At 29.4% G+C, this 13,569-nt stretch overlaps 1 protein-coding gene across 1 annotated transcript; it reads left to right on the top strand.

The window, feature by feature from the left end:
- Positions 1-635: 635 nt before the first annotated feature.
- On the top strand, positions 636-1,373 carry LOC133805468 (uncharacterized). The gene has a single exon (XM_062243654.1). It carries the CDS (start codon positions 636-638, stop codon positions 1,371-1,373), a length of 738 nt encoding a protein of 245 aa, XP_062099638.1.
- Positions 1,374-13,569: the final 12,196 nt, after the last annotated feature.

Raw genomic sequence — 13,569 nt, forward strand, 5'->3', positions numbered from 1 at the left:
CCATGTGGCTAATGTTATTACATTTAGAAACTACAATAACAACACAACTTTTTAGAAAATAACATTGTATTATTTGTGTGGTAAATCGATCTTTAAAAAAAATTATAAAGTATTTTTATTATGATCACTAGAGAGTCGACAAAAGTTTCCCCAATAACTTTTGCATTCACACTAGTAATTTTTAATTCTTGTAATTCTGCTCATTTTTGCGTTTAATAATCATTGCTGATCATATAGGTTTATTTTTAGTTTAAATATTCTTGATATGTTTGGTAAAAATTTAAGAATAATCTCATAAGTTATATGTGTGCATGTACCAAATTTAACACATTAAGTTTCATTTAAATGAATATATTTGGTTTAAGAACATATCATATTAGTGCATGTAAAAATCTGATGTGAATAGAATATCATTACTCGAATATATATAGAATATCTAATTAATTGTAGAGAAAGAAGTTAAGGTAAATTTATGATAATTCACAAAAGCAAGAAACTCATTAATAATAATGGCATGCGTTTTTTGATTTTGATCTCTATCAACACAACACACTACGTATAAATAAACATGTTTGTCAATCTACATCACAAGAAGTCAAAAAAAAAAGGTAATAAAGTAAAAGAAGAGAAAAAAAATGGGTTCTTATTTCAAGATTTCTCTAGTTACAATAGCAATCACTCTTTTGCTGGTGCCTTTTACTTTAGAAGCTCACCAAAGTGGAGTTGAGAATGTTGGTTCAAAATTGGAGTCACCAAGAATTGGTCAAAGAGGTTCAATTTCTCAAGAGGTTTCTACTCACATGAAGAATTCTTGGTCAAGATGGAGCCAAAAGGAAGTTGTTCCATCTGGTCCAAACCCTAAACATAATGGCAGAAATCTGCTAGAAAATCCGCCAAGATGGGGCCAAAAAGAAAATGTTCAATCTGGTCCAAACCCTAAACATAATAGTAAAATCCCGCCAAGATGGGGCCAAAAGGAAAATGTTCCATCCGGTCCAAACCCTAAACATAATAGTAAAATCCCGCCAAGATGGGGCCAAAAAGAAAATGTTCCATCCGGTCCAAACCCTAAACATAATAGTAAAATCCCGCCAAGATGGGGCCAAAAGGAAAATGTTCCATCCGGTCCAAACCCTAAACATAATAGTAAAATCCCGCCAAGATGGGGCCAAAAAGAAAATGTTCCATCCGGTCCAAACCCTAAACATAATAGTAAAATCCCGCCAAGATGGGGCCAAAAAGAAAATGTTCCATCCGGTCCAAACCCTAAACATAATAGTAAAATCTCGCCAAGATGGGGCCAAAAAGAGACTCTTTCATCTGGTTCAAAGCCTTTACACAATAGCAAAAATCCACCAAATTCTCCACCATAACTCTTTAGGATTTGATTCATGTAATCCTAATTCTTTAGTATTATGAATAAAAAGAAAAAATTGAATAAAGTTCGATTATGTTTTTTTTTTACTTTAGTCTTTTTCTTCTTTAAATTGTTTAACTTTTTTGTATGCTTGTTAGATGATTTTTTTTGGTAAGCTTGTCACACATCCAATCACTTGAGCTAACCTCAAGTGGCAACAAACGAGTAGTTTATGAGTAACAGTTGTGGCTTGGGAATTCAACCTCAATTTTTTTTTTCTTTATATTTTTATTAATATTTAAGGAAAATAATATTTCTAATGAAACCCTTTAAAAAAATTGAAAGAACCAATTGCATTTGAAAATTAACTACAATAGTCCATTTACTTCCTCAAAATCAAACTACAAATTACAATGGATCAATTCACAACTTCTATTTCTCTACAAAAATAGAAAGGAAAAAATGAATGTACATATATATATATATACACATTGGGAATGAAGATGAATTTAATAATATAAAGTTTTACTAACAAATTGGCTGAATCTTATTTTATATACTGTACTTGTTTATTTAGTCTAGTAAAAATTGATATAATTACTTGATTCCATTCATCGATATATTTATGTACATGATATTATTTTATTGAATGTGATATATCTGCATATATATTTTTTTGTAAAGTTACATTGTATTTACATATATTATAGTTTGCACAACAAAAAATTTATGTGTAGGTTTGTTTTTGAAATGCATTTGTGTGTATTTTCAAATATTCTATCTTTCTTTTAATGTTTTTGTTTAAGTGATTGAAAAAAAGATATAAAGTAGTAGAGGGATTATATTTATCTAAAAATACTCATTGTTTAGCCTAAAGATATACAAAGTCAAGACATTAATTGCTAAAATATAAAGTGATTGACAAGAGGCAAAGATACCCTTAGAAACTTAGTCAATAAAGCTTATAATAAAAATAATAATCAAAAGCGCAATCCAAGCAATTTGAATCCAAAAAGGTTCCATAAAAAAAACACTTTATTTTTATTCATTGTCTTGTAAATCACCTGAAAGTCAAACAAACTAACTAACTAAATAAAAGAAAATGATAAGAAATAATAATTACAAAATCATCATGTAATTATTTGCATAACATATAACTAGGAATGCACATGGTGGGGAATTGTGAAGAGTACTCTGCCATCCTCGTCCCCATTTTAATCTACGTCCTCGTCCTCAACTTTGTATATTCTCCAACAAGAAAGTAGGAGAGGATCATTGTTGGAGTGGGGAATCCCCACGAGCATCCATTTATTTAAAAATAATTTTGATATCAAAATTTTAAATATAAAAATAATAAACTACATAAAAATTAAAATACTACACATTATTTATGTTGACAACAAATTTGGCCAACGAGAGTGAGTCCATTGAATGATAGTATATTAAAGAACTAAACAATAAAATAAAGAACACCAAAAATTTATATTGGTTCGACTCTAATAATTGGTAATGGATGACATCCACTTAATATTTTTATTGAATATAATCTCAAACTCAAGATCAGAATAACAAAATTCAATTGAGTTTCTTAAGCCTAATTAAGAGAGAATACAAAAATAAAATAGTTTATGTATGTAAAATGTGCATGAAAATAAATGACTCATTCAATCTTATATTTATAGACTTTATGATCTTACAAAATGTGCATTGGGCCTAAAAAACCTCATCACAATATTTTACATATAAATGATTAAAAAAATATATTCAAAGTAGATATTTTTGGAATAAGTTGTTCGAGATATGAGTTCCCATTTTTATACTCGACCAAATATATATTAGACGAACAGTTGCATCTTTCGCGACCAAATGTATTATTGTTTCAGGTCTTTTGTAGCACACTCACTTACCTTGGTCGTTATCTTTGACCAATCTTTAATGTCGTGTTAGATTTCTTTTTGCCACATGTCGTACAAGAATGTCACATCATCGAGCTGGTTTTTTTAGGGATAACAATTTATAATTCAAAATATCCCTATTTGGCTCAATGTTTTTTTTAAGCTGCTTTTAGCTTATAGAATTTTTTTAAAAAAAATTGAGAGTGTCTGGGAAAAAAACAAAGAATCTTTTATTTTTAAAATTTAAAATGTATTTTTTATAAAGTTAGGAAATCTTGCTCTTTTTTTTTTTCTTTTGAGAGAAACTTGGTCTCATCAACCTCACAAGAGCGAAACCAGTGGGAAAAAGTTCAAGGAAGAAAAAAGAGAACCAATAAGATATCATTGACAATGGGTGTCTGGTTGGGCCTAATACAATCAGGAAAACTAGCCACCATACAATATTTATCAGTAGCTAGTAAAGCATTCCTAGGTAAAGCATGAGCTACCCCATTAACAACTCTAGAACAATGTATAAAGGAAAAATCAAAGAAATCATTTCAAATTAAGATGATGTCACTAATGATGCATCCTAGATAAGAACAATCCATTTTGTTGTGGGCGATACTTAAAAGGTTTTATTTTCAATATGAATTGAAGTTTGTGTTATTGTGATTATTATTTTATTTATTTCATTTCTTTAATAATGCTCAAATGAATTTTTCATATAGCTAATAAGATGACAAATTCAAACATTGTCCAAAACAATCAAGTCAAAATAACAAATTCAAAAGGTTAAAAAAATAATAATTAAATTGCTACCAATTTCTGTAACTGAAGCATGAATTAAGTAAAGGTTTGGAAGATTCACTTTTGTACATTTCACATCTACCACATATTCACTTACATCCTCCTCAAATCACTAAATATGACTACAAATACATTAAGTATAATGATATATGTACTCAGAATTTGCACCAAATATTATACACACTGATGTGACAGTGTTTTTCAAAACAGTGAGTTCTAGTTTTAATAAATATGATTGGCTAATGTCACGTCACTGTGTATAATATTTATGTACATATTTTGAGTGCACATATCATTACTTATGCATTAATGACACATACATTTCACATTCTCCTCTTACAATAAGTATCACAGACAAGAACAAAAACTCATTAAGAACTCAAATCTCCTTTTTATCTTTCTTTATAACCTTCATTTGATTGTTCAAACACTTAAAAATTTTCTCAATCTCTCTTGAACACTCCCACATAGAAAAGAATTGTGTGACACAAAAAATTCCCATCTACTAGAACCATTCCAATTAAATAATTATTAACATATTTTAATTAAAAGTCATTAATAATATATTACAAATTTCAAAACTAACTCTTTTCTTTCACTTTACTCAAACTCTTCAAATCTCAAAACTAACTTTTCCACCCTTCCCTTTGGTACTTCCCATCATATTGAATATGGCATTAAACTACTTAAAACTATAATAACTAGCAAAAACATATATTATTAATTCATATAATTATAATAAAATTTTCTTTAATATCACTAACACTGTAATTTTTGAGGTACAAAATTTGTTAACTATAATCATTAACAAAAAGATAAAAAGATATATTAGGTCATATAATTATAATGAAAAAACATGATAATAAAACGCCAAAACCTTCCATATTCAATTTGCTTTTGTTTTCAATCACAATTAACCTACTAAAAAAATTAATTGGATTTCACAAAACTTTTTTTTACACAATAGCATTAGTATTTTTTTTATAAAAAATAACATTACTATTAATCAATGAATTTTGTTAAAATCATTTAATTTGAAAGATTTTTGGTCAATTGATCTGAGTTTGGAGGTCTTTAATGCAAAACAAATAACCTGTGGTCTTTTATTATTTTTTGAATATTAACATGGGATATTAAATACTGATTTTCTCCTATGAAAACAAAATCATAATGTTGCAATATCTATTCTATATAAATTTTATAAATAAAACTAAACATTACACATTGTTTCTATTATGTATATATATATATACATACTAGATGAAAGTAACATGAACTTTTTCATAATTTTATTTAAAAAATGTATTAATTTATTTTTATTATATTTTTTAATTGTTATATATTATAAATAACTAAACAATAATATATTATAAAAAAATATGTTTAATATAATATATGACATGAACGTATTAAAAAATCCAAAATATTGTCTATAATTTTTTTTTTTAAAATAGCTTCATATATATCTATCTAAATTGAATGTTTAAACTCTAAAACATTTATGATAGTAAGTCTATAAAAAAAACTTGTTATATATATTTTAAACTATATTCTATCTATTAACAATTGCTAATAATATTAGATATCTAATTTATTGTATTTTTAATTAATTTTAGAAGTATATTTATACAATTCGGTTAAATATTTGTAAGATTCCATTAAAGTTGATAAATGAAAAATGGTTAAACCAAGAATATAATACACACTTTATTTATAAAGATGTGAATTAAGGAGGTTTTAATAAATTATTTGATTTCATTGATAAAAAAAATCCAATTTTTTTCTTTTCTATGCCCACCCATTTGAATTAATTATATATTTATCAGTATATTTTTTTTTGTATAATTAACAACTTAATTAATTAAAATTTACATATTTGTGATATTTATAAGCATGGATATGTAATATGCAAATATTTAATATTTTGATTCTGTTTAATGATTTTTATTATAACGAGATAAACAGATTTTAGTTTTAATAGAATTGAGAAAAGTGTTTTATCATAAAATTTCTACGATAATTTTCCACTTGATGGAAATTTAGAAAATATGTCGAAATTATTTTTCAAAATTCTATGCTGTATTTAATTTAGAAATGACGATAAAAGAGAATGATGATATACTTACCTACATCTTACTTATTTTATAAATTTTTATGAGATATTTAAAACTTTTTTTCCTTAAAACTTTCTTCTGGATTTTTATTTTTTATTTTTGTTGACATGTTTCGTTTTGAAAATAACAAATAAAAGCGTTTAAAATCAAACCACATTATTATTATTATTATTATTATTATTTGTGAATTTAGATTAAAAATTTTGTTAGTGCTAATCCAAATTTTCATAATAAATGAATATATTTTGGACGAAAGAAGTTTTATTAGGGATTATTAATAAATTAGTTGAATTTTTTGCTGAATTTGGTCAAGTAAAACTTAATATACTTGATTAGAGATTATACATAAAAACAATAGTGATAAAATTACTCTTGAAAAAAACAATAGTGATATATTTTGGCCTCATACACTAATTTATATATAGGCACACACATATATATATATATAATTCTTACAAGAACAATTCCTAAACTAAATTAAACAAACATATATAATAAAACTTTACTCTAATTTATTTTATTGTAGATAGACATTAATATGATTAAGAAAAAAACTCAAGACTAATATGGATATGGAGGAGAATATTCTGGAGACAGTAATGGGTTGGGCCCAGATGGAACTTTTCGCTTTTGGGCCCATGAAGAAATCTCTTGAGGAGTAACTGAATCTCTTAGAAGCATTCTGTGGGGCTCAAACTCCAATTTTGAACCAATTTTCTCAACACCATTTTGGTTTGCTTTCACAGTAGCAAAAGACACCAATAAAAGAGTCAGAATTATAATATTTCTCAGATAAGAAGCCATTGTCTTTTCTTTTGCTATTTTTTTCTTTTCTTTTTTTGTGATATGAGAGTTGTAAATATATGTGTATTTATAGGTACTATATGGCATGTATGGCATTGATATTAAAATAATGCTTTAAAAATAAATATATGATTATAAATCCACCATAATTGCTAGTCTATTTATTAACATTTATTAATTTGTGCCATATATGTTTATGATATATATTTTTGAGATGATTTGTCAAGGATATTTAATTCGTATAATATTTTTTTTTGGATATTTTTTAAACATTGAATTAAACTAATAATTTACCAATATTGTTATGGGGCATTTTCTTTTTTACTTAGGAGAAAATTTAAATAGTTATATTAAATATATAAAACAATATGTAGAGTAGTAAAAAATTATCAAAGACATATATAAATAAGGAGCATAAAAAAATTTCAGCAGGGGCATAATAGTAAAAATCTATGCATAAAAGATTAAATTGTAAAAAAAATTAGATTAAAAAAAATCAAGGAGCCTATGAGTGTACATGCATTTTAATATTAGGTCTCACAATTTTAATTAACTTGATATTAAATTATACAAATTGCATTACAAATTGCATTAAAGTGGTGTTGGGAAGAAGGGTTACTCCATAATAATTCTTATCATTAGAAACTTCAAAATTGAAAATAATGGGCCATAAAAAAATATTAAATAAATTATTTTAATTTGTAAATGTACTAATCATTACTAATATATAGGAGAGCTTTTTTAGGGAATATAAACCAATTATCTGAATTTTTCTATAATTGCTGATTTATTCAAGTAAAATTTGATATAAATACTTGATTTGATCTATATAAATTGTAATGAATCCAATATTAAATGTGAATTACGTTGCCAATTGTATTAAATGCAAATATTAAAAAATATTAATTGTATTAATGCAATGTAATGTCATGTTTATGTCTTTTGTGAATTACGTTATATTCATATAAATAATCTCATATCAATTTCAATAGCTTATGAAGAAATTTACATAAAAATAAAATTGACCTCACTTTTAATAAATCAAGAGATGCATTCAACTCTCATCGCCCACACAAAAAAAAATGTATTCAACCTATAAATACACATGCATATCAATCAACATCAAAAGGAGAAGTAAAAAAAGGTCAAAAAATAAAAGAAGAGAAAAACAAAAATGGGTTCTTATTTCATGATTTCTTTTGTCGGTGTCTTTTACTTTGGAAGCTCACCAAAGTGGAGTTGAGAATGTTGATTCAAAATTGGAGTCACCAAGAGTTGGTCAAAGAGGTTCAATTCCTCAAGAGGTTTATACTCGCATGAAGAACTCTTGGTCAAAATGGGTCAAAAGGAAGTTGTTCCATCCGGTCCAAACCCTTTACATAATGACAAAAATCTATCGAGATGGGGCCGAAAAGAAATCATTTCATCTAGCCCAAACCCTATACATAATGGGAAAAACTCGCTAGAAGATTTGTCAAGATGGGGCCAAAAAAAGACTATTCCATCTGGTCCAATTCCTTTACATAATAGTACAAATCTGCCAAGATGACCCGAAAAGAAACTATACCATCTGGTCAAAACCTTTTACATAATGACAAAAATCCGCCAAGATGAGGTCGAAAAGAAATTGCTCCATCTAGTCCAAACACTTTACACAATAGCAAAAATCCACCAAATTCTCAACCTTAAACTCTTTAGGATTTGATTCTTCTAACCTTTCTTCTTCTGTATTATGAAGAAGAAAAAAAATAAAATAAAGTTTGATTATGTTTTTTTACTTTAGTCTTTTTCAACCTCAATTTTTTTTCTATATATTTTTATTATTATTTAAGGTAAACTGTATTTTTAACGAAATCCTTTAAAAAAAATTAAAAGAACCAATTGCATTTGAAAATTGACTACTATAGTCCATTTATGTAGCGTCCCAAAATTTTGCTAATAAGACTTAAGGTCTTGATTAGTGTGCTTGGAGGGCAATAAGTGATTTATTATTATAATGTGTGAATTTGATGAATATGTGATTAGAAATGCATGTTTAGGTAAATTAAATATGAATGTGGGCCTCGTTTGGTTATTATGGGCATGTTTGTAATTTTAGCTTGTCAATGACATAAATGCAATATTTGTGATAATTGTGATCTTTACCACGTGTGAGTGGTGATATATTTGAAATGCACGATCCGAGACAGTCTTAGGGAGCAATTTAACTAGAAAGTCGCAACGGGGTCAAATACCTGGCTCGGAAGGAGTCTAGGGGTATTTTGGGAATGTAAGATGTGTTCAGAATTTAGTGAGTAACGAGTAGTAATTTAGTAATGATTTGGATATGTTGGGATTAAACTGAGATTTGTAGGTACACTCGAGGACTTAACGGGGTATGGCAAATGACTAAATTGCCCTTGGGTTACCTAAGAGGTTAGGATAAGTCTAAGGGGCAATTGGGTCTTTTGCTAAGGGATAGGCTTATGTCTTTGGTTGCCAAGGTTAGAAGGGGTTAGAAGGAAAGAAATAAACAGAAGGAAAAACTCAGTTTTGCTTCCCTTTCTCTCTCCACCGATTCTCTCTCTCTCCCATTGGTGTCTTGAAACTTTGAAGAAATTTGGGGGTCTTGAGTTGAAGGATTGAGGGCTTGAAGTGTGTAGGAATTGCTCAGGCCAAAATTAATATAGAGGTAAGGATCTAAGCTTGAATTATGTTTAATTTTCCTCTGTTTTGTTGGAGTTTGAGGGGTTAAAACTTAGATAATTGAACATGGGTTGTAGTAGGACTTTAGTTGGTTTCTTTAAGTTTATGTGCTGCTGTTAGTTTGGTATAAGTGGTTTGGGGCTGAATTTTGGATGGTTGATTTATGAGGTGTTGGCTCGTAGAATTGCATGGGATTTTTTGGGTTTCGGGCTCGCGCCACGGCCCTGTTCATCAGCGCCACGGCCTGCTTGCGTTTATAGCTCGAATAATTTCCTAGGCGCCGCGGCGCAAGGTTTGGGCGCCGTGGCCCGAGTCTGGCAGATGTGAGGCATTTTGCCTCTGTTTTGGGGAGTGTCGCGGTGCTTAAGAGAGGTTGGGTCGTAGCCCAAAAATGGATTTTTGGCAAATTGAGGGTTTTTAGCTCGGGAACTTGAACGTTAAGGTTCGGGAAGGTTTCTACTACCCAGTTTGGTAGAAACTAGGGGTGTTCATGGTGTGGTTGGTGCAGTTTTTCTCTCATTTTTTGGACCGCACCGCATATGCGGTTTGAACAATTTTACAAACCGCAACCCGCACCGCATAGACCTCAAACCGCATGAACCGCACTGCAAAAATGCGGTGTGGGCGGTTTATACCTATTGCCAAATAATTTAATAATTAAATATTATAATTAAGAAAGATTCATAATAAATCTCATAACCATAGAGTGTTTAACAAAATAATTAATGTACAACAAGCTAATAAACTTTAAGCAAAACAATAAAAATATAACAAACTAATAACAAAGAAAAAATGTAATATAAAAGTAAATATTATTTTAATTAAGGAGGAATATCTTTATATTGAAGTAGAATATGTGTTAGCATCCTATGAAACATTATATTTTTTTTCTAGATATTGTGAATATTATATTATACTATATAAATATTTATGCATTAACTTTAAATGTAGTAAAATTGAAAAAAATAATATAAAAAAGTTAATAGATATAATGATGCGGTGTGGTTTGAACCGCATTTATAAAATTTAAAACCACAAACCGCACTGCACCACACAGTTTGGCAAAAATACAAACCGCAACCGCACCACGAAGGGTTCTAAACCGCAAATTGCGGTGCGGTGCGGTGTGGTGCGGTGTAGGCGGTTTGTGTGGTGTGGGCAGTTTTATGAACACCCCTAGTAGAAACCAAGGTCCCGGAGGTTAGAGTTATGACTCGAAACTATTTAATGAGCTAGAACTTGATAGTTGATTTTATTCATGCGTTGTGACTAAGATTTCTCTTCAAGGCTCGGGTTATAGGACTGCTCGTGATCGCGGTACTCGGGTAGCTTGGGACACAAGTAAGAAAACTGCTGTACCCGTAGAACAGGGCGAGACACTATAGTTTGTGTTGCTGGGCAAGACCCTATATGATTGTATTGCAGGGCATAGCCCCATTGATTATGTTTATACGTGTTTAAGTATTTGATTAATTATGCTATGTGTGTATATATGGTGGACCCAAAACGGGTATGTTTAAAAATTTATATATCGCAAGCGCACGAATCGTCCATATAGAATAGTGATCATGTAAGCAAGGATGTCGAACCCAAAGGAGTTGTCTAAAATCGAAAATGAAACTATTTTAAATAAAAAATAATAAATTCTAACCTAGCTCCAAAGATTGATGAGTTTTAATATTATGAACATAAAATAAAAGATAGAAAAATAAAGCTATTTAAGAGAATAAAAATAAAGCAATAATGAGTTGAAAATAAGTGTTAAAAGAAAATATTATTAAGATACTAGAATCCACAAAATGTAAGTTTAATAATATTTATTAGTATATTGATTCCCAATTTTCTAAATAAATTTATAATTTTAAGCACAATTATTTCTAAAAAGATAGGATTTTTCTTCACTTTTCAAAGTTATAATTTCAAAGAATTTAGTGTAAATCAATCTAATGAAATAACAAATAAATCAATGAACATTATTTATATGGCAAAACATAATATTTTTGTTCTAAGCATGGTTGTGTACAATTTAATGACACATCTTACACAAAGAATATTATGTTTATGCACTAATGAAGAACAAAGTGTAAATATGTTCTAACAATCTAAAATACAAGATATTTAAGATGAAAGAAATATATGTAGAAGAAAAATCCATAAACTTTGTTGTATTACAAGGGAAATCAACATACAACATAAATATTACCTAGTTACAAGTTGCTTCATCATGATCTTAATAATCTTATGAAAAAGATTAGAAGCACATAACTAGAATAGAAATTACAAACTAAAAATTACAAACATAAATAGGAAAATTTGGAGGAGAAACCCCCAAATTTTTCCTCTAAAAATACATAGAAAAAAAATAAAAAGAAGAAGAAGATGAAGAGAATGCACAGGTTTTGAAATGTGTAGAGTTTTTGGTATGGTAACCTCTCCTCAAATATCACACCCTAAATGGTCTTGACATACCATATTTATAGCCAAAATGAGATTATTAAAATAATCAATTTAAAATAATTAAATTGATTAAATTAATTTAATTAATTATAATATGGCAAATAGGGGTAAATTATAAGGTGTAATAATTATGTTTTGGGGTAAAATGTGTAGAAAGTGTGGTAAAAAGTGGTATTTTTGTCATAGGGGACAAATAGTACAAAAGCATTTTTTTGTGGGCTCAAAATGAAATGGCAGCTGCTTTGGTCTTGGTGGCTTCAGCTGGTGGCAGGGAAAGCAGCAGGCGTGGAAATGAAGGCTAGCTATGTGGTGCTTCAATTGGATTAGCCTTGGGCCAAAGGAGTGGAAAAGCCCATGGAGCTTTGCTAAGGAGGAACACTGTTGTTGGCGGATGGGGGAGTCACGCTGTGAATTGGTCTTTGGCTGGAGAGAAGAGTGCATGTTGAGTGAATTGATTGAAGAGGAAGGATTGGAGCTTGGGCCATAAGCTTGGGCCATAAGCTTGGGCCTTTGAGGCTTATGTGCCATTTTTTTGTTATTTTCTTTCAAAACTACCACAATTCTTTTGATTCCCTTGCTTTTCAAGAGCCACAAATGAAATAATTTTCCTAAAAAATAAATTATAAACTAAATTAAAATTAAATATTTCATTAATAAAATATACCATATAAATTCTGTTATACCCAGATTTCGAGCCATGTTAATTATGACCTCGAAAGTTGGATTCGCAAATAAGTGGACTCATAAGGTTGGAAGCAAGCTCCAGGATCATATGCCGAGCTTGCAGGATATGGACGATCTCGAGTATGGTGACCTCGAAGAGTTCATGATCTCAAAAGATAGCCCTGGGAACACATCCATCTTCGGAGACAACTTCGGATCAGGGTTCCCGAGCTCGACGCGCATATGATCTCGAACAGATTGGGTGACCTCGGAAGATGTCTCCAGCTCGAAAGGTGACAGGAAACCTGGGAGACTAAAGCCTTAGAGATACGCAGTAACCACATTGAATATCTACAAGTATTATAAATATGAGATGTAATCCTCATTTATTAATGTAAATCTCCTAGAATCGTGGGATATTATTTGATCAGTTATGTGTTTCCTGGTCTTTAGGGACGTTTCCTTTTATATCTGATTATAGGCATTTAAGGCCATTTATTTTATTCACAAAAAGAGTAACTACCCAAAATATGTGGGATAATATTCTGCATCCTTCTCTATAAATAGAGAAGCCATGCGCCATTGTAAAGGGGGGAAAATTATGATCCTTGAGAGAAAACTCTGAAGAATTCATGCTTAAGAATTTTCAGAGATAATCTTGAGTTTAATAACAGAGACTCGTGGACTAGGCAGATTTAACTGCTGAACCACGTAAAAATCGTGTGTTTGATTTGTTTTATTGTATTTGGCCATTATCTATTATTGTTTTTGTGCTCTTCTTTCACTGTTTGACGAAAAACGGCGT

Source organism: Humulus lupulus, chromosome X (genome assembly GCF_963169125.1).
Source record: "Humulus lupulus chromosome X, drHumLupu1.1, whole genome shotgun sequence".
Classification (NCBI taxonomy): domain Eukaryota; kingdom Viridiplantae; phylum Streptophyta; class Magnoliopsida; order Rosales; family Cannabaceae; genus Humulus; species Humulus lupulus.

Coding starts and splice junctions, on each gene's coding strand:
- LOC133805468 (XM_062243654.1), top strand. CDS start 636: ATGGGTTCTTATTTCAAGATTTCTCTAGTTACAATAGCAATCACTCTT.